The sequence below is a fragment of the Trichogramma pretiosum genome, unplaced genomic scaffold (genome assembly GCF_000599845.2).
Source record: "Trichogramma pretiosum strain Unisexual culture from Peru unplaced genomic scaffold, Tpre_2.0 scaffold102, whole genome shotgun sequence".
Lineage (NCBI taxonomy): Eukaryota > Metazoa > Arthropoda > Insecta > Hymenoptera > Trichogrammatidae > Trichogramma > Trichogramma pretiosum.
Window position 1 is genome coordinate 328,315 of NW_019640799.1, and position 22,274 is coordinate 350,588.

At 39.6% G+C, this 22,274-nt stretch overlaps 1 protein-coding gene and 1 pseudogene across 1 annotated transcript in view; one reads left to right on the forward strand and one right to left on the reverse strand.

Moving 5' to 3' along the window:
- LOC106653318 overlaps positions 1-14,776 on the reverse strand; it is a 42,344-nt gene extending 27,568 nt beyond the window's left edge. The window contains exons 1-3 of the mRNA XM_023458597.1: positions 13,723-14,776; positions 13,109-13,648; positions 8,380-8,599 (exon numbers count right to left, since the gene is read on the reverse strand). Coding sequence (XP_023314365.1) covers positions 8,380-8,599; positions 13,109-13,648; positions 13,723-14,776 — 1,814 coding nt within the window. The remainder of the gene's footprint in view (positions 1-8,379; positions 8,600-13,108; positions 13,649-13,722) is intronic.
- LOC106653415 lies at positions 4,604-6,069 on the forward strand (annotated as a pseudogene).
- Positions 14,777-22,274: the final 7,498 nt, after the last annotated feature.

The window sequence follows — 22,274 nt, forward strand, 5'->3', positions numbered from 1 at the left end:
AAAAAAAAATTACTCTGTCCTTTCGATTTTTACTCACGTCGATCGCTAATTAGTAAAGTTAGTGTAGTAGCTATAGATGTGCCCATCTAAGATAAATTTAGCTTTTACTCACGAGCACGAGGTGGCGAGTGTAAGAAAAACGTAAACTAACAGTCAAAACAATCAAGTTAATCTTATACATTGAGAAAAAAAATCATTGAAACAATGAAAATTTGATTAAGGGGGCCGACCTATGTTAAAAGTTTAAATTCAGCTTCAGCTAAAAATAGCTATATGAATCGAAAGAGTGGAAAATTTTTTTCTGTGATAGTAAAATATTTTCATTTTACACCAGATTGACAAAAAAACTTCCACCCAAGCTCTGAAATACCAATTACATCACTTTTTTCATAAGACAAAATATTGTGTTTGCCGCATGATCTTGAAAAGAGTTTTCCATCAATATTGATCTATAGAGTCTCAAAATCTTCAGAAAAGTACCCTCATCCCCCTAAGTGGAGTAGAATTTAGAACAATTGCGTACAACTTTATATACACGTCAAAATGTGTCAATTTTTGAGAAAATTAGTATTTTATCAACACTAGAAGCCATAATTAAGCTCTTGGAAGAGAAACAAACAACTAAGTGGATAAGGGTACTTTTCTGAAGATTTTGAGACCCCATAGATCAATATTGATGAAGAGCTCACGTCAGAATCGCGTGGCAAGTGAATCCTATTATAATATTTAGTATTATGAAAAAATAGGCGTATTTGGCATTTCAGAGCTTGTGTAGAAGTTTTTTTTTGTCAATCAGGTGTCTAATGAACATATTTTACTATCACGAAAAAAAAATGTCCACTATTTCGATTTATTTAGCTATTTTTTGAATTTAAACTTTTAACACAGGTTGGTCCCCTTAATCAACGCAATTATTTAATTAAATATAATCTATGAAATAATTTCATTGAAATGGTCTTTTTTATTTTATTGCATGAATGAAATTATTTTGTTACAATTGTGAAATTGAATTGTGTTCATACAACATTTTTACAATTTAATTATTACATTAATTAGATAACACTAATTGATACATTTTTTTTTAAATTTAGTTGCGATATGAAGAAAATTGAATTACTCAAATCATATAATTATTTTATTAAAGCAACAATTCTATTTAATGAGAGTAAATAAATATTTCATTGATTTTATGAAATTTATTTAAGACATTGTATTTCATTGACACTATGAAATAGAATCGTTTACGGGAAAAAATATTTGTTTAATCCAATAATATATTTTATTAAAATATTCTATAATTCCAATGAAATTGATATTTTTCATTTATAGTACTTTACGATTCAAGTGCCATAAGTAACACTTTTTGGCACGGCGTAGTTTAGTTTTATATACTATTAATTTAATCAAACGATTGATTGAAGCAATGAAAATTTGGTGAAAACGATTAAATATTTTGTTGGAAAAACAATAAACAAAATATTTAGAACAGTCAACAAATTATATTGTAATTTCTGTTAAATAATATTATGTACGATACTCGTGCCATGGGGACACTTTTTGCCCGAGTGCAGCGAGGGTCCTAATAGCTGGGCCGAAAAGTGTCCCCATGGCACGAGTATCGTACATAATATTATTTAACAGAAATTACAATATAATTTGTTGACTGTTCTAAATATTTTGTTTATTGTTTTTCCAACAAAATATTTAATTGTTTTCACCAAATTTTCATTGCTTCAATCAATCATTTGATTGAATTAACAGTGTATAAAATATTAAATTAAAATTTAATTGAATCAATGAATTTTTTTTCTCAGTGTAAGTACGATCAAATAAATTGTTTTTATACTTATACATTACTGTTTATAAACTTAGAAACCGATATTTAGTTGTGCTTTGATCGACCGTTTAAGGGCTCTCTATACACACTCAGTCGGTAACATCGGGATATCAAGCAATTTCTGTTAAATCTGAAAAATTGAGAGTGTCATTCGCCAATTCTCGACCACAATGTTAATAAGTGTATTAGAAATGTGCGTCCACTCGAGAATTGTCGAATGACACTCTCAATTTTTTAGATTTAATATGAATTGCTTGATATCATGGTGTTACCGACTGAGTGAGTATCTCTATACTTAATTTTTAGCAAAGGTATAAGTACAACACTGCTCAAATTCGAGAATAAAGTTTCGAAAAGATATGATTGAACGATTGAGCAGAAGAATTCTGTAAATCTTGCGAAATCCGTATCGGTAGAAAAAAATACGATATTGAAATTTTATCAAACTCTCGACGCGGTACGATCAAAACTGCCACCAACCAGGGCTGCTGCGCCGAGCCGCCGCGCATCCACTCCTGCAATGCGTTCGACAGAACCGACGCCAACGAGTAGCTCCCAGCCCATTTGGCTCTCGCAGTCGCACCAGAACGTTCTACTCTTGTCTCGCTCGCACACAGAAGAAGTAAGTCGAACACGTGGGCCACGCGTCATTCGTTCAGTTGTCATTTACAACCACGTGCGCGTCCAAAGTTCAAAGTTTATATAATATACAATAATTTTTTTGTAAAGTTTATATAATATATAATAATTTTTTTGTAAAGTTTATATAATATATAATAATTTTTTTGTAAAGTTTTTTTACAATTTCAGTAAAAAAATGGCGAGTACAGTTTTTAGCAGCAATATTTTATTTGATACGAGGACCAACATTCACGAGCAAAAGAAAAACAATCTACAGAAACTGGAGGATCTGGGCCTTAGCAAAGTTATCTGTGAAAAGGCCAAGCAATTGAGGTGGACCAGACCTACGAGAATACAAAAAGATGTTATTCCACGCGTCTTGGAAGGTAAAAATTTATTTGCATCTGCTCCCAGTGGTGTAGGAAAAACTGCAGCCTATGTTCTGGCGATACTGCAAGCATGGCTAGCAAATTCTCATCCAATTTTTGCTGTAATCTTAACTCCGACACAAGAATCTGCTGAAAAAATCAAACAGCAGTTCGAGGATTTTGGGAAAAGCTTTGGTATCGAATGTGCAGTCATTGCGAACAGCGGAGACGTATTCCAGCAACAAAGCTTGCTTGCCACGATGCCGGATTTCATTATTGCCACTCCTGCCAGGCTCAAGTCTCACTTGGAAAGCACAAGGGGATTCAATTTGAATAGTATGAGGTTTCTAGTGATAGATGATGTGGATAAAATGTCGCGGGACAACTGTAATCCTGACATATTCAGATTTTTGGGATCCATAAAGAGAGGAAGTACTGCTTTAGCATTTTCTTCTGAAATGAACCCAACAGCATACTCATTACGGGAGTTCTTAAGAATAGAAATCCTGATTGAAGATACAGCTAATGATAAACCAGTAAAAGAATTGAAACCCTACTATGCATTTACTACATTTAAATCCAAGTGTGCGTACTTGCTGAAAGTTATAAAAAAATTGCCAAAGGGTAAAATCATTATTTTCTGTACCTCTTGCCACAGTGTCATTAAAATATCTACAAAACTTCCCTGGCTACAGCGCTTAACTTTACCCTTTCATGAAGAAATGTCACAAGAAGAAAGATCGTCTTCACTTGAAAAATTCAAATCCCGCAGCGATTCAATTTTAGTATGTACTGATATTGCAAGTAAAGGTTTGGATATTCCTCGAATTGATATGGTGATCAGTTTTGATATTCCTACTTTTTGTGAAGATTTCATTGATCGAATAAAAACTATAGCTCGAACTGGAGGAGCTGAAACTTCAGTTACTTTCATTACAAAGAATGATATTGACGTGTACCAACGGTTTCAACAGATAATAGGAGCGAAAAGGCTTCTTTTCAAATTCAACAATGAAATAGAAATAGATAATCTCATGAACTAAGCTGTTACAGTTTTAAAGCTGGCAAAGGAGAGAGAAAGAGAGGCTGATAATGAAGAAGATAATACATTCTAGACGATTGAATTCCAGATACAAATAAATGAAGTATACAAAAGAAACTCAGCAGTTAAACTCAGTATTAATGAAATAATCTTCTCTGATCTATGTTAGATCGTCCAATTTTGTACACAAAAAATCATATTTTAAAATAAAATAAAATATAATAAAAAATAATCAAAAGCATAACCAATTTATTTCTATAATACCTATAATAGTCCAATACAAACAAATTTCAAACAATTATTTCCTTGTAAAGATAAATTTTGAATTAACTTGTAAAATTTGCTCACTATTAGCCTTTTCAATTCGAGACCATGAAAATCTGTGAAAGTAAAAAGTATGAGTATTGACTGAATGAATTTTCGAATCTTACAAAAGTCCAATTATCTATTTATTCGGCTATATTGGTTTGCCACCAATAAAGCAAAACTCGCGTTTTCACAAAATATATATTTATTATAATCAATAATAGATCGAATTCAAGTGAAGTATTTGGCAAAAATTATAAAACAAGATAATAGTAATTTGAGTGATATAGCTCGAACAGCAGCTAAGCCGGAGCGACATCGTTCGTATCTACCGCGCTGATCGAGGGCGCTATCTGTATAGAACCCTACTTTACCTTGCAAGTTGCACGTGGGCCACGCAGCACATGTCATTTATAGTTGACTCTTGACTCTTGAAAACAAGTGTGTCTAAAATTCTCTTCGTTGTTATTGTAAAAAGTTGTTTGTTAAACTTATTATATTAAACAATGTCGGACTCCGATAGTGACAGTGAGCGCAAAATCGAGCCAACGAGTAGTAGTAACACTCAAGTCGAAGAGAATGAAGATTGTACATTCGAAGATCTGGGCTTGAATGAAGTTTTGTGTGAAAAAGCCAAGGGCATGAGCTGGACAAAACCTACAAAAATACAGAGACAAGCTATTCCACCTGCATTAGAAGGTAAAGATATAATTGCATTGGCAGAGACTGGCTCAGGAAAAACTGCAGCCTTTGCTCTGCCAATACTGCATACGTTGCTCAAAAAGCCTCAAACATTTTTTGCATTGATCTTGACCCCAACGAGAGAGCTGGCTGATCAAATCAGACAGCAGTTCGAGGCTTTAGGCTCAAGTATTGGTGTCCAGTGTGCAGTCATCATAGGTGGTGCAAACTTAACTCAACAAGCGCTCATGCTCGCCAAGAAGCCACATATTATTATTGCCACTCCTGGTAGGCTCATAGAACACATGGAAAATACAAAGGGATTCAGTTTGAAGTCTTTCAAGTTTTTGGTATTGGATGAAGCTGATAGAATATTGAACCAGAATTTTGAAGTAGAATTGGACAAAATTTTGAAGTGTAAACCAAAACAATGTACTACTTTCTTGTTCTCTGCTACAATGACCAATCAAGTACGTAAATTACAACGTGCAGCTTTGAAGAATCCAGTAAAAGTTGAAGTTTCAAATAAGTATCAGACTGTGGAAAAATTGAAACAGTATTACGTGTTTCCTCAAGTTCAAAAGAAGGATGAGTATTTGATCAGTATTTTAGAAAAATTGTCTGGACAAAGTTTCATTATTTTCTGTTCTACTTGCAAGAGTACCATTCTCACGTCTTTACTACTACGTCAACTAGGATACTTGGCTGTACCATTACATGGACAAATGTCACAAGAAAAAAGGTTTTCATCGCTTGAAAAGTTCAAAGCCCAGAGTCGATCAACTTTAGTATGTACCGATGTCGCCAGTAGAGGTTTAGATATCCCTCACATTGATGTGGTGATCAATTACGATATTCCTACACACAGCAAAGATTACATCCACAGAGTTGGAAGAACAGCTCGAGCTGGAAAAGCTGGTATATCAATTACCTTTGTAAATGTGTATGAAATTGCACAGTTCCAACAAATCGAAAAGTTGATTGGAAAGAAAATGGATAAGTTTGAAATCGAAGAGAGTAAAATAGATAGTCTCACAAACAGAGTTGTTGATGCTCGAGCAAAGGTCAAGATGGAAATGAAGGAGATTGAAAACAATAAAGCCCAAAAAAATAAGAGGAGGAACGATGAGGACGATGATGAAGATGATACCGAACAGTCTAGTGGATATCAAAAAAGGTTGAAGAAAAGTGGAAACAAGAAGCGCAGAAATTGATCTTGTATATCAGATTGTCTAATTTTGTACATAGAAATTTATATGATTTACAATAAAATATATAAAAAAAAACCAAAACTTTTTATTCATTGCACATGTAGATTTATTATTCATGTTTAAATTATCAAAAGTGTAAACTCTATATGTCTTTTATACAGCAGCTGTGAGAAGAAGAGTTTGATTGCATCGAGCAACTTTTTGACTCCAATGTCAGAACTTCACCTCCTGCTTTACATAAAAGCTCTTCTGCACTTTGTTGAGCAATCAACCGGTACAAGTCGATCCTCCTAGAACATCATATTTAACTCACCGGCGGCATACAGTCAATTTAAAAATATGGTGATATAACGCAGCAGATACAGAGAGCCGCGAGCAGTCGATCATTCAAGAAGAGGTATAAGTATTAGATACGCGTCGATGCGATGGCAGCTCGCGAACGCCCGCATGATCGCATTCGCGTACATATAAAAGAGCAATTGAGAGAGAGAGAGAGAGAGAGAGATCGGCAGGTGAACGCACCTCCGCACTATAAATATACACAAGTGCTGCTCTCGCTCTATACTCGAGTGTAATCCATCCGCATGTGCACTTTCGATTTGCAACTCAAGTTGTATGTATACGCACACATACACACACACACACACACGGACGAAATCTTATAATGTTATGCGTGCAGCACTTCTACTTCCGCACGCGTGCGCCGCGCGGCTCATTTCACTTGTCTGCTGCCGTGAATATTTATTATTCCGACTCGAGGCCTCGTGTGGTGCGATGCCATCTCGTTACCCGCGTTAACTACCTAATGGAGCTCCTTATATCCATGACCATTTGTATATAGAGCTATATTTACCGTGAGCGTGTGTGTGTGAGCACACATTTTTTGTTGTCCAATTTCGGCCGCACGATTGTACGCACAAATTTTGGCTTTGGGCGCATAGAAGCTGAACATAATTGCCCAGGAACAAGATTATTCGTTTCCTCGAACGCACCGCAACTTGTGAGAAATTTCCTCCTGTCGACTTTTATATTTATTTATAGAACTTTTGGTGATATAATGTCAAAAGCACGACTGTCAAAGCTTTATTTTCCTAGACGTTCGACGCTTGGAATCGTGGGAAGGTGCACACACGCCTATTTGATACACGTAACCGATCTATGTAGCAAATTAATTCTTACCGATACCCTTTTTACGTCTATATAAAGGATAATTTACTTCGACTCTCGAATTCATATTAACGGAGAGAGAGAAAATCGTCTCTTTTATAAAGGCCAAACGCGCCAGTTGTTGCAAACTAATTGTGCACACGCGAGCGCACACACACACACAAGACGAGATAACGTCGATTGAAATGATTACTAAATTGCGCGGCGCGCTTACCTCATTGACTTGCAGCAGGACATTCTTATAAATTTCGTGAGCTGTAATGTGCCCCGCGCGTAAAGTCGTGTACATATACGGTACGTACCGGTATACATAATGCCGGGGCGTGGTTGCGTCGGTCGGTCGGTCGGTCGCGCGGGAAGGAAAATAAGAGCGAAATAAGAGGAAATAAAAAAAAAGGCACGAGAGAATGAAAAAAAAATGAAAAATTATGCATGTCCTACTGCTGCTGCTGCTGCTGCTGCAATGCAGGCATGTGCATATAATGTATACGCACACACATACTCTCACACACGCAGATATGCCAAGCGGATATAGGCACGGTGTTTTCGAGGCTGGCAACGAAAGCAAAAAAAGCCTATAAGAGGAGAAAGGGCCAAAACTCGCGCGAGCCCGGACTTTTCTTCCGCGGCGAGTCACGTTCGCAGCGAGTATAGTGCGCCCAATTAGGATCCCCGCGCGCACTCTGCGTCTGCTTGCATAAGTTTTGCGCGCGCCCGTTATAATACACACACACACAAAGTACGGACTGCGTCGCGAGAGAGGCATTTTATAAATTCACTTTCAAAATTACGTCAATTTTGTCGTTCGCACACACATACACAATGGTATATCCCACACAGACAGACACGAGATACACACTCGTTTTTATATATATAGCTACGATTTCTCTAAAAAATTTTGTGTCCCACTCGCTGGATAAAGAGAAAGAAAGGCTGCATTGCACGAGCAAGCTGACCATTGTCGTTTATTAACAAGGCCGCCGCCGCCGCCGCCGCAAAAGTCGAGGAGCTTTTTCTCACGTTTATGATACAGGCCTGACATAATAATTCAATTCTCCTTCGAAAAAGTCGTGATTTCTTTTGTCGCACGCGGCTGTGTCGAACATTTTCTACAACAATAATAATAATAATTTGAAGGAGACTCACCTGTACATGAGGCCACCCGTGCAGGACTCGAGCAGGGCGCCGCCAAAGACGCAGACGTAGTACTGGGTGCAGTCGCGCGGATGCGGATAATAGCCGAACTCTTCCGGGCACTCGAACTCGAGGCCGGTGTTGCGGCTGGCGCGCGGACTTCTGGGAGTGATTCGTTGACATTCTGCAAACATTGAAATAAGAAAAAAAATATGGTTACACAATTTTAAAATCAGTTTTACGAAATCGATGTATTAAGATATAAATTAGAGAAAAAGCAATCGTTTTCGTTTATCGCGCGGGTAATTTCAAAACTTTAACGATCAATCAATTAGGTTGATTGAAATCGCGGAAAAATTGTAAAAAATAAATAAACGCCCCAGCTAAACCGTGTATTTTGTGGAAATTTTTGGGCTCTCTCTCTCTCTCTCTCATCGATTCATATCATTATCGATAGCTGCCCGCGCGCGCAATCAACGAAAATTGCCACCGCTGTGCGCTTATTGCAATCGCCAGCACGCCGCTGCGAGTTAATTGTGTATAATCCTGAGAATCGAGCGAAAAGTCATTTTTTCCCTCCCCGCACGTCGACGTCGTCGTCGTCGTCTGCGTGGAAAATAGGCAATCTATACTTGATACAGTTTCGATGGCGCGGTCTATAACGACCGTTAGAAAAAAGTGTGCCTCTCATGCTAGTAGCTCGAGTAAGAGGCATATATATGTATGGGATCGATATCGATCTCCTCCGTGCGGTTTATAAAGCTCCTCTACAGCTCTCGCGCGCACAGATAGATACGAACGTGCAATTATGATCTATGTCATAATTGACCGCAAGACTCCACGCTAGATCTAGCTTTAGCTGGCACGCAGTCGTCAATTTTTTAATATTTAATTTAGCGTGAGGTAATTCCTTAGCGGCAGCCGAGCGAGCGAGGCATGAAACATCAATCATTCACACGCGCGCGCCAAAGCCACTGCAATAATAAATCCCAAAAATAATGGTGTTTTTCGCTCGCGAGCTATTTTGTAAGGACCGATCAATTTGGCGCCTGTGAGATTTTTTTTAAACTGTCACGCGAGCGATGCACTCGATGTATAGAGGATAAATACCCCCTCACACCCATAACTATGTTTAAGAACGATTTGCGGTTTATAATCACGCTGCTCGCGCCTAAAACTCGATACAGGCGGAGGAGCTTAATGAAATGAAAGATAAAGAAAAAATTACACCAGACATCGCGCGCGCGGGTCGCGATTTCATCATTATTAATTCGCCCTGTGTGCGCGCGCGACTGATTAATGATCAACCGATGAATTTGCTACATAGTTGCAGTTGGCGTTTTCAAAAATCGTTCTAGTACCAAATCTGTTATTAATGGAGCTCGAGTCAAAAATTTTGTTATAACCGATATACTTAATCCTCTCCGTGCGGCTTTTTCCGTCGTATCGTTGTCAAGCTAGTGCACGCGCGAAAGGCGCCCGAACCCCCGAGAGTGATTGTTGCCCCCCGCTTGCGCAATTGCGCGCACCGATTTATTAAACGTAAAAGTAGACTCTCGTTCAGTATATATCTATAGGTATATATTCACGAAATATCACGTCCTGACAGGTAGATTGCAGTAGTCTCTTTGCGGTATTCTCTCTCTGCCTTCTTTCCTTCTTTCCTTTCGATCTCGTTGAGCGCGAAAGTGATCCTAGAATTGCGTACACACACACACACTTTTGTTGCACTTCAGAAGTTGAAATTCTGCTAACTCCTTCTTTTTTTTTATCAGGGTGTACGTACGACTTTTATCCGCGTTGAGCAATTGTCGGTGGCTTGGCGCGGTGCTGAGCTTTCTTTTTTTTTTCTTTATACACTCGAGAGAGGTTTATATTGGCTCGAATTGCGACGCTCGAGAGAGAAAAAAAAGAAGAAGAAGATGAAGAAGAAGCCTAACTGGCAAGTCGTGATCGATGGCTTTACTTTATACTGCACCTACGTATATATAAGTGTCTTTATACGGTGCAAGGTATCACGATTCGCCATGCTTAAACATCTTCATCAAGAGAGAGAGATATAAAGAGAGAGAGAGAGAGAGAGAGAGAGAGACAAGTATGCGCTTCGCCGTACATTTAACGCGTGCCTTACACACACACACACACACACATACACACACGAATTGCACCTCGTGTGCCGCAGTTGCGTAAAAACAAATAATACGTTATGGACTGCACTTCGGACTGCGCGCACACTCGTAAGTACGTGTAACACAACTACTATATACGCGATCTTCAAGAGAGTTAATAAAGCGCCGGGGCCTCTCGAGCGGTATTATCTTTTTTTTCGAGTAACAGCTCGCTGTATAAGTGCGCGAGCTCGTTGGCACACACGCAAAATTCGCATATAAAGACGAGACAATGAGCCATAAACATGCGGCAGCGGCGCACTTATACGATTGTTGTTCAATTCAGGGTGGAGATCCTGGCATTTTCGCATCAACGCTACGTGTACTTTCCCAAAAGCTAATTACGTATATAGTTATATATATGTACGAATTCATCGTGCGTAATTTGTATCGTGTGCTCGCGTCTTAATTACTCGCAAAAAGTTGAAATGAAATTAACGTAGTTTATAGGTTGTAATTTTAAAGAATACCGAATTGTAATTCATGATAATTTTCTAAATTTATATGGTGTTTATAAGACTGTATTTTTGTCTATAATAATGACATATTTTTCTGTAAAAGAATGTCAACTGTACAACTCTTGTTTTTTTATTTTTATTTACTTATTTTTTTCGCTCGATCGATGAAGCAACATAGCAATAAATTCATTTGGCTATATCTTATAGTATATAGGAATCAAAAAATGTTTGTCTGTTTACTAATTTGTATGCGAATACAGTCAGACTTCGTATTTCTGATCATGCGGGACAGTTTTTTTCTCATCGACAACATGAGAAAAATTAATTACAAACTATGGGGAACTAACACAATAAAGTCGAGATTTCCCTCGAGCTACCGAATTGAAAAAAAATTACTTAAACATTATAAAACGGCCCGTTGGGTGAGTATCCAAGCAAAGCACTATAGTCTATAAGTTGGAAAATAGTGGCAGCCGCGCACAAGTAGTAGTAGTATATAAGTGGCGTTGGTGGCGGCGGCGGCTGGATTTATATAGGGAACATTATAGTGAATGTAAAATTGCGCAACATCGAAAGGTAACCGGATTTTCGGTCGACCTTGCAACGCCAGAAAGCAAGAGTGTCGCCGCCGCCGATCCTTTACCGCTGCACATTTATCCGCCTCGCAGCGGAGTTGCTTATACACTTATATTCGGTATATATATCTATATAGGCGCGCGCGCAAGCGAAAGGACGTTCGAGAGAACTCGCGACTGTATCTCCTTTCTCTCTCTCTTCGCTTATAGCGATTGTAATTAGAGGGCAGCGCGGCGGCGGCGGCGCAACAGCTCGATGGATTTTCGATGTTTGTTATTCGACCTCCCGTTCTCGACATTCGTCGCGCGGATTGGCGCAATATTATAATGTGCTCGCGGATGCACTCGATTGAGCCGTGTGTCATGCAGCCGGCCGCATGCCAGCAGTCAGTCAGTCAGTCAGCCCGAGTGACAATCGCTCCATTATCCGCGATTTTCGATCTCGATGATCGACGATGAAACTGATGGTTATTGCGTACAATCGGACGATACATAAAAATCAAGCTCTCACTCGAGCTTTTGAGTTTGCAAGTTTTTATGTGCGTATGTGCACACGTCTGCTTCGATTACTGAGGTACTACCACACTTTGTGGTAAACAAATCAAGCTCAGATGTTTATGAGGGATCGTAATTGTATCAAGTTATAGACTTGGGCTTTACAATTATTGGATTGAATTTTTTTATTAACATGAAATCAATGAAGAAGCTTCTTGAACTTTACATTGTTTAACTTTTATTTTAAGAATGTTCTTGTAAAAAAAAGACCTACCTACCTACAATTTTAAATATACGCACTATATTCTTTTGAGAGTCGAAAATAGGACCACGACTTATCTTTGGCGTACGACATATTTTCAGTAGAATATGCGCGTAGCATCATCAAGTACTAATCTTAACAAATTATTCAGTAAGGTCAATGTCTCTATTTTCACTCAATAATTGAGATCTATATTCAATTTTATACAATAAAAATTTAAGAAGATTGTTTGTACGAGTCGAGAATGTTTAACAAAAATATACTATTATTAATTATAATATGATCTACTACTAATTCTATTATTATTACAAACTATATGATTAAATTATACAATCAAGATTTGACCTAAGACCAAAATTCAATTCAAAGTTGAGCGAAAATAGGGACAGTGGCCTATTGTACGTATATTATTTTTCAATGATTTATAGGCACACTAGTTTGACTTTATTCTAGTATGCATCACTATATTATTGACTAGTAATGTTGATTTTTTCCTTGTCAAGCTCCTGAGCTATTCATGAGAATCTTTGTCGTTTGGACAAAATTCACCCATGATTTTTAGAACTGGGACATTTGTATTATCGTTAAATGTATTTGATAATTGTCTATATCCAGACGAACTGTAAATAATCAAAATTTGTTATTAAAAAAAAAAAAAAAAAAAAAAAAAATTGACCGCAAAATCGAGTAGCCGGTACTATCGCTGTCGGCCTCTGGGCTCACCACAGCGCGCCAGTATACCGTACTATTTGATATTTTCAATGCACGGACGCTCCGTATTACATTCGCACATCTGGTCGAAGAAATGCAACAGATTCGCGTTGTTCATAGAGTAGCTGAACTTGAGGTTGGAACAGAAATTCATCTCCTCGTCCCCTTCGGTCATGCTGTCCGACAAAATATCGGCCACGAGAAAGTCCAGCTCCAGCTGGGACCTGGCCAGGACGTTGGCCAGGTGTCTCTTCACGGCGATGCTCAAGAAGCTGCATCTCAAAATTTGCAACGACGGGACGCTCCATTTTGCCGGGTCTCCAAGTGCCAGTGCGGCCTCGGTATCGTCCAGCTGGCAAAGCTTAAAGAGCGTGACGTTTCTGGCCACATCGATAAATTTCAGCTTTTCGACTTCTTCGGTCAAATGGATCCTTTCTCTTACGCTGAGCTGGTGCATCCACCAGCTCCGTTGCACTACTGGTTTCAGCTGTCCGTATCGTCGTGCCAAGAAAACGAGGACTTCCGGTTTAAAATGGAAGCCGAATTCTTCGTTGAGGTATCGATACTTTAAAATCTGATCGAAGTTGAATTGATCTATTTCATCGCTGTCCCCTACACAAAAGAAAAAAAATTATAGAATGAGATGAAGTTATTTTATTGCGAGATGAGCAATAAATGACGCATACCACAATCGTCAGCGAGTATATGATCCCTGTCGCATCCGCGAACTCTTATCCAGAATTGAATCATCCTGAATCTGGTCATGACACTCATTTTATAGCGTTTCCCGCGCAATAATTTCATCACCTCGATGATGTGCAACGGCAGAGGGTAGCACTTCAGCTCCAGAGGCGTAAAGTCCGAGAGGAAGATTCGATGCTCCTGCAAATTTCTCACTCTGGCTTCGCGTCTCAAGAGGGCCCGAACGAGATCGGCGTCGAGGCGCATCACCGCCGTCTGCAGCGGAGTGTCATTGTGACGATTTCGCGCCTCGAGATCGGCTCCGTACTCGAGGAGCGCCTCGACGATGCCGTCGACGGGTTTTCTCGTGTCGCAGAAGTACTGGTCGCTGCAGTGACACCTGCACGGCCACGAGAGGGCGTGAAGAGGCGTCGCGCCGTCCTCGTCCTGCTGATTCGGATCGGCCTTGCTGTGCAGCAACAATCGGACGATAGCCAGGTGTCTGTACTGGGCGGCGAGATGCAGAGGGGAGCATCTCCAGGTGTCCAGGTTGACCCTCGCTCCTTTCTGCAGCAACTGAAGCACCACCTCGAACTCGCCCATCATGCAGGCCCCGTGCAGATACGTGTAGCCGTGATCGTCTTGGTAATTTCTTTGCGGATCATACGTCAAGAAATATCGAAGGATTTGCTTGGTCTTTCTTTTCGACTCGAAAATATCTCTGCATTCGTATAGATCGGCTTGTTCGTGCACGACGGACTTACCGTTCTCGAATTTGAATTCGTCTACGTTGAAGTTGCCCCGTCGGAGCTGATTCAATATATCGATACAGACCTCGTCTACACCGAATTTGAGGAAAAACTCCTTGTCCTCGACGCTGGGAAACAGCTTGGTGCAGTTGATGAGATCCAATAGAGCCATGCCTTTCGACTTTCCTCTGCTTGACTCGAGCCACTTCTTGAATAATCGGCAATATTCCTGTCTTCTGGTCCTTGGGTCTCCGATGAATCTCAAATGCAACTTCAATCTCCACAAATGGAAATAATAAGCCAATGACATTTTGTCGATTGATGACACTTCGTCGTTTATTTATAAAATTAAGCACTGAACATTGAGCACCACCGAGCACGTGTTTGAAACTATTACCGGAATAACCCAGAAATGAAAGGAAAGAAAAGTAAAATTAACTGGTGTTGCTGCTGCAGCGTAGATCTTTAGAATGCCATCAAATCTCTGAATGTGTGAGCCATGTGTTCATCGTAATCGTATACATGCGTTGTAGTGCATGAGCGCATAGGCCACTGGTTCGGAGCGCCACTTACCAAGCTCATTAGACTGACCAGGCAAAGCCCCAACTTCGCTACGTTTACGTTTTCTCGCTTGTAAGGAATTTAACTCGGACCGGCGTACACCATTGGTAGTGTAATTCTGTACCGGCGAGAAATCGTAAGTATAGCTAAGTAGGGACTTTGACTACGCTTACTAGCTTACTATCTACTAAAACTAGTAGAAGTAAAGTCTCGTCACTTTCGACTCCGTTTTATTTAATCATCTACACTATGGGTAAAACGATTCGTTTCCCAAAGAAAAAAGTAAACGTAGCTTAATGAGGGCCGCCTGCGTGTATAACATACACGTCAATAATAATAGTAGTATACAGGATAGCATAGGCAGAGCCCCTTATTCGCTCTGTTTGCGTTTTCTGCTGGGAAACGAATTGTTTTACATATATAGTGTACATTTTATACGTAAAACGTCAATGAAATTGTAATCGTTAATTTGAATTTAATAGCGTAATCATTTTAGTATTTGAAAACTTGTGATTAGATATGAGGTCGCATTATAACTGTCAAATTTGAAATGTATGATCCCACAAGAGACAATATGGATGTTGTTCGAACCCAAAGTCTTGACTAATATTGTTATTTTTAACTTTCCCACTTGCAGATTTATGGGCGAAGATGCATTCGCCATCTGGCGAAACAGGAGTAACCTTTTTTCAAACGCTCAATTTGGCATCATCAGATAATTCAAAATGCGCTCGATACATATTTGTTACATCGCTGTATCACAATGTTCGCAAAAATAAAAAATTCGATATCGATAATGATCGATGAAAAAAATCCATCATGACTGTTAACCATTCATATACACACACAGCAGAGCTCACAATTGTCTTCCGTACAACATCCTCTCATCCGCAACGAGTGACCCCATCGACGCGCCGTCTCGAGGGTGAAGGACGTCGCAAATAGAAGATAACTAATTTATAATCGAAGCCTGCTCAAGTCTATGTACTGTGAGATATGACTCGGTGCATTATGGTATATATTATAATACGCAGGCATTTCTTCGGCAAACGTATACGCGCGCAAGGTCGCCAAGGCGCGCATAATATAATATTCAAGTGTACCACCGCGTATGCATGTACGCGTACTTTCGCAAGTACGCCATACGGCCACGCCCTTCGCGCCGTGTACATTACCCGCACCGCATATTTTCATAAAATACATGTATCTTGTATAGTTTATATGTGGTCCAGTACATATAGCCACGCTGCAGTCACGTGCGCAGTCTCTGCTCATAATTATAAGATATAATTCACGATATTTATAGGTAATACGTGTGATGTGTGCGTAGCTCTCCTTCTCGCATTTTTTTTTTGTTTTTTTTGTTCGTCTATACCGATTAAAAAAACTCGTTGCCGCGTGTCTGTAAAAAATCCCCGAGCTGCTGCCGCGAACGTAGAGCGAAAAAAAAGTCACGTATATTTTATAATTAATGCAACGTTAATAGCCGAGCGCTCGAGGGGGTTCAGGATATAGATGTGTGCTATATATAAATAATATAATACCGATCCTCGATATCGAATCGGTCGGGAGCTAACTGTGTTGTGGTTTGGTGCATTTCAGATCGACGACGTTGAATCGTTTCCCACTTTATTATAAAAATACAAGAATATAAATATTTTTTTCTTCCCGATCCAGCCGCGACCGATTATAGAACAGAAGTCGTGCGATATAAGCATTGGGCAGCTGGCACACTACTCGTTTCCGCGCGATGTATATAATACCGCGAGATTCATTTACAAGACAAGTTGCGCTCGAGTGAGAGGACGTGTCGTAAAGCGGGGACTCGATCGCAATTATCCGCGATAACGTTCTTTCTCGGCCACACCGCTCGAACGAAAATTCATCACTCGTTCTCTCGAGCTGATAATTCAAAGATTTCTTTATTGACCGTATATTATGTACATTTTATCGAGAATCGAGAGACGTTATAACGCAGTTTATATGTACGGCTGCTACATAAACGTTGTTTTTTTTCTGTATCCCGCGGAATTCTTATATAAATCGTGTAATTGAAGTGTTTTGCACGTTTTGAATGTGCATTGCATAAAGGTTCTTGGCGTGCGCCGCTTTTTCTGCCAACGACGACGACATGTTTTATCTTTAAAATATCCGTTAAAACCAATTGAACGCTCGATTCCGAATGAGAATCGTGCGAGCACACGCGCGTCTGTGTAACCTATTAGACAGCTAATGATCTTTACCTGGTAATAAGCGTGTTAACGAACGGAAAAATAATTAATTTACGATCTTGGGCACGTACGTACGAGCTTTTTCTCTCTCTCACGTGTGACGTTTAATTGTTTACATCTGTCGCGGCCATTTTTATTATTGTATACGCGCGTCATTCGTGCCGTACTCACCAGTGCCACGCCAACGAGAGTAATCTGTCGTTCGTTCGCTATTACATCGATTGCTCGTTAATAAGCTTTTTTTTGTTCGTCTGGCATTGTCCCGCGCGCGTAAACGTATTTAGCTGTAACGAGCTCGGCGACCATAAGTGCAGCAGCCGCACCGGTAGCTGCTGCAGAAAGAAATTAAAATAGCTGTTTCTTTTGTATCGAGGACAATTTAAGAGAGAAAAAGAGAATGGATGATGCTTTTTTCCAATTATTATACAGAGTCGATCATCAGCTAAATCGACGATTCTATATTGAAGCGCAATTTTTTTCAAGATTCACACTTTCAAAAATGTTGCTATTGAAATAAGTGTAAAGTGGAAAAAGGCATTTTCCTCTTCATAATTTAATTTAGGGTAAATGCGTTCAAGTCGATGTGATTTAAATTAAATTCAATGATTTTTTCGTCTTATCCTTCTGCTTGAATACAAGATTTCTGAATTTCGATTCCGCATTTCATGACACCAGATAATCAAAATCTTTGAAAACCGAGACATATACATAAATCTTTACTTTAACACTTGCAGATTTACAGATATAGTTACTCGCCATCTAGTGTGGAGGTTGGCATCAATTAAGATTGAATGGATTTCCCTATACATTTTTGTATTAAAACATGTATATACGATTGTATGTTCATGCATTTTTTGTGCAGTCTATGTACTAATGTAAATCAGTACTGATGCAATCATTTTCAAATTTGATATAAAAGTATCCTGTCATTTTAATGACTAATTTTTCATTAAATTTTTACTAAATTTAAACATTTTTTTCACTGCTCAGTTTATTACAGAGTTGAAGAGCAGTTCGAATTGAAATTCGAATTCACAAAACAAAAAAACTTGTATACCTTGTAAAAATTATTAATCTAACGATTCCATTTAGATAACCGGCGATCGGCGCACAAGCTCGATTTTGTTTTGGAAAATTACAATTTAAATCGAGCCGTGGATCATTATCATCGCTCGACTAGAAAGTCGTTGTGATTTCCGAAAAACTACTTACCGCGAGCGCGCGAAGCGGCGTCGATATAATACGCCGCTGTAAAATGAGCCATTTACGCGTCATTTCGTGCGCGCCAAACATTAAAAAGAGCCCGCGAGGATAATTACAATATACAGGCGCGTATATATAAGCGTGCGTCGCGCGGTCGACATTTATTATACCAACATGTGTGTATGCATACAGCCGCGAGATGCACGAGAGATGTAATATAAGCGTTAAAATATTATATATATTCCTCGAAGTATTCCTGGTGTTAATTTACTGATCAGAAACGGCACTTATTAGGCAGCTTCCGAAATTGATATGTGTTTAGCCTCTCTCTTTATGTCAAACGATGACAAATTACAATTGAAAAACGCCGCTTCGTGATGTATGTAATCGAGAGCAGAGCATTTACCACTCTCATGACCGAGCATTAAAATTTTCCTCTTTCTTTTTTTTTCACGATCGAGCTCGTAAAATTAAACGTGTGAATGCGTACGTACGATATGCGTATGGTACTGCATATCGAACGCACAAATGACTAATGAGATGAGACGTATGGAGCAGCAGCAGCAGAGGTAGTAGAGGTAGGCGTGTATCGAACGAAAAAAAGAAAATCATCGGTCTTATAGACACGACTGCACTAGCGGCCCGTAATGGAGCGAAATGAGCGTGCAATTTGAGGAAATTAAGTGGTACACTGCAGCGCAGCGGTTCGATACAGCATAGCGGGGATATATAGAGAAATAGAGAAGTCAATAAACGCGCCTCTAAAATCACATATTATATCGTGTGTATGTGTGTGCGCTCGACTACGCCATCTCCAGGGCGTAGCTGCGCGTTTATACTCACACACAGAGCTATACACTTATATACGCTCCAATTAAATTCCGCGAATGTATTTAGCACCGCAACGGCGGCAACGGCCGAGTGAAATTCGCTTATGGGCGCAGAGAGCGAAATAATAATAATAACGATAGCAACAACAGCAACAACACAACCGCAAGAATACGATCGGCTAATGAGTTGCTCCGCTTCTGCTGCCGCTGCTGCTGCTGACAACTATTACCGGGGCTATTATAATGCTCTTGACATACGCGAATCATTATGTATTTTATATCATTTATGTACGTATACGTAAGGCCGCGTCCCCGCGTGTGTGTCACACGACCACGACGACTACGACGACGACGACGACATGTCTCCGGAACGAGGAAATGAGCGCCTGCGATCGGTCCAAAGATCGGTGAGAGATCGGTAGCAGCAGCAGCCCCCACCGTATCGAGATATATCGTGATGATTTATTCGCTTTCTAATGCAGAATGCCGGGGCCTTATTAAAACTGGTGTGTGTACCGTTGTTGGCACCACGTGCCCCCCGCACCGAATCATAATATATATGCCTCTTTTGTGTTTCGTCGATGTCGATATATAGGTATAATGCCACTGCCGCTGTTCGTTAACCTCCTCGGCGATCATTTTTTTTCTCTCCTCTTAATTGAATAATTAATTTTTACGACGCACATCGCGATATAAAGAGCAGCGAGCATCAATGCTGCGACGCGTCACTGCTATACGCTGGACACGCGAGACTCGCTATATAATGGGCCTACATTGCATACAGCGTTAACTTATAATATTTGTATATATTTATACACAAACCATCGTTCGAAAGTGAAAATGAACGGATTAATTTATGTGCGTGTATTATACGCGATACACAAGTATATATCAGATAGAAAGGAGGAAAAAAATGAGAGCACAGCTCGAGAGCAAATTTCAAGAGGCATTTTAATTGGTCGAGCGAGAAGACGTGTGTGTGTACGCTGAAGTGCAGTGCCAAGCCAAGCAAATCTTTAATTAGATGATATAATAAAAAGAGAGTAAAAAAAAAAGCTAATGGACCGTGATAACGAAATTCACTTTTTAGCAAGTAAACGATCGTCGACGCTCGTAAGTATATATACAGTGACGTATCGCTTCTTCATTGTTGAGCCGCAGTCTCGTTCGGAGGGGGGGAAAGGAGAAAATTAGCTGGCTCGAGGCTCTCGACCGATAAGCGTATACTTACGCATATACGCGTGCTAAACGTTCGAAGCGCGCGTTTAACGATAATGCGTCACTCTCTTTCTCATCGCCGCAATCGCGATCGTGTATATAGTACTTGCCGATCTCTCTCGCGATTTTTCAGTCGATCGATGTAAGTCGTTTGTTTTCGATGAGCTGGACGACTCGAGGGTTGTTTCATATTATTAGAATTGTCGTTGTAAAGAGATAAAAATGGACTGAGTGAGCGTACATTGACGGTTTTTTACTGGCTGAAAACAATAATTATACTTGCGGCACGCGCCTTGCTAAGAAACGTCAAACATTAATAATCTTTTATTGGTCGAAAAACAATCATTTTAAAATTTATTATAGTACATTATCATTGTTTGGCTTTTTTTGGCAATTTTTCTGATAAATTAATGTTAGAAATATGAAGTGCATTGTAGATAAATGATCCGAATATATGGCAGTTTAATAGTTTCAAAAAATTTAGACCAGTTTTCATCCACTTCAAATAAAATAGCACCGCTTTAAGCTTCCACCACTAGATGGCGAATACCTGTATCTATATAATCGGCAAACAGCAAAGTAAAAATAATTGTATATAAGTCAAAGTATTTTGTCTAGTATCCTCAAAACTATGTCACTCAAGCGGGATATCAAATTTTGAGAATTTCTACCAGGGCAGTGATAATTCGACACAACCCAGCTGTTTTCTCGTGCGCATAAATCTTTTACATATACATACGAGAAAATACGGTAACATATATCAAGGCAATCGCCTGGTTCAAAGAGAGTCGCGAGAATGAGAGATCGGCTAGAGCGACCTGCGAGCCCTGTGGGAGAACACATCGGAAGATTCACACTAAAAACAGAGCAGAGGCGCGAGTTTGCGTAATTCGAGCGTCGCGAGCGCACTCGAGTAGTCTCTCACGATTTGAAGTCTATATACCATAATAAGTATGTAACACAAAAACGAACCGAAAGGAGCAGATGAAATAGTCAAGTATATATATAGGCGTAATGAACTTAGCGCGAGATATATGGTAAAAATCACACGAACATCGCTAAGCTCAATTGCGTCAGTACTCTTATATAGCTTTGATTTTTTGTCGGCTCATTTTGCTCTTTATGCAGAGAATTTGCACTGCCATATATCGCATTAATACGCACAAAAGGAGAGTATAAAGAATATATATGTATAGAGAGAGAAAGGACTATAACTGGCGCGTTTGCGCTCGATCCTGCTATTCTTTCGGTTTTCTTTTTTTGTGAATTTCTCTCGGGCAATCGAAAGTTAGGTGCGCGTGAAACGACCGCACCGCCGCGCTGCCACGTGCGGAGCGCCATCAAATGCATATTAAATTTATGGTCGGAATTTGAGTTTGTTTTCGATATAATATCAGTGAAATCGGTCCGCGGCGGGTATACGCGCGAGAAAATGTGTTCAATGCAATTCAACTATAAAGGAGGGGGGGGCAGAGAGAGAAAAAATATTGGCCCGTGTCTCTCTCGCGGGATAAAAGTGTTTATGTATCATTTCGCGGAAACCTACGTATACATATAAACATTGGATTTATGTAAGGCAATAAAGTTTGCTCCGAGGTTCTCGAAAAACGATTCTTCAAAGTGACACGTCGTATACGGATTCTCGCTCAGGTGCATACGAAAAATAAAAAATCTGAAAAACCTCGCGTGTTTAATGGTTCTATTGCATTAGCGCATCGATGAGGCCTGATTCAACCGATCGTATACGTATTTACAAGAGTATATA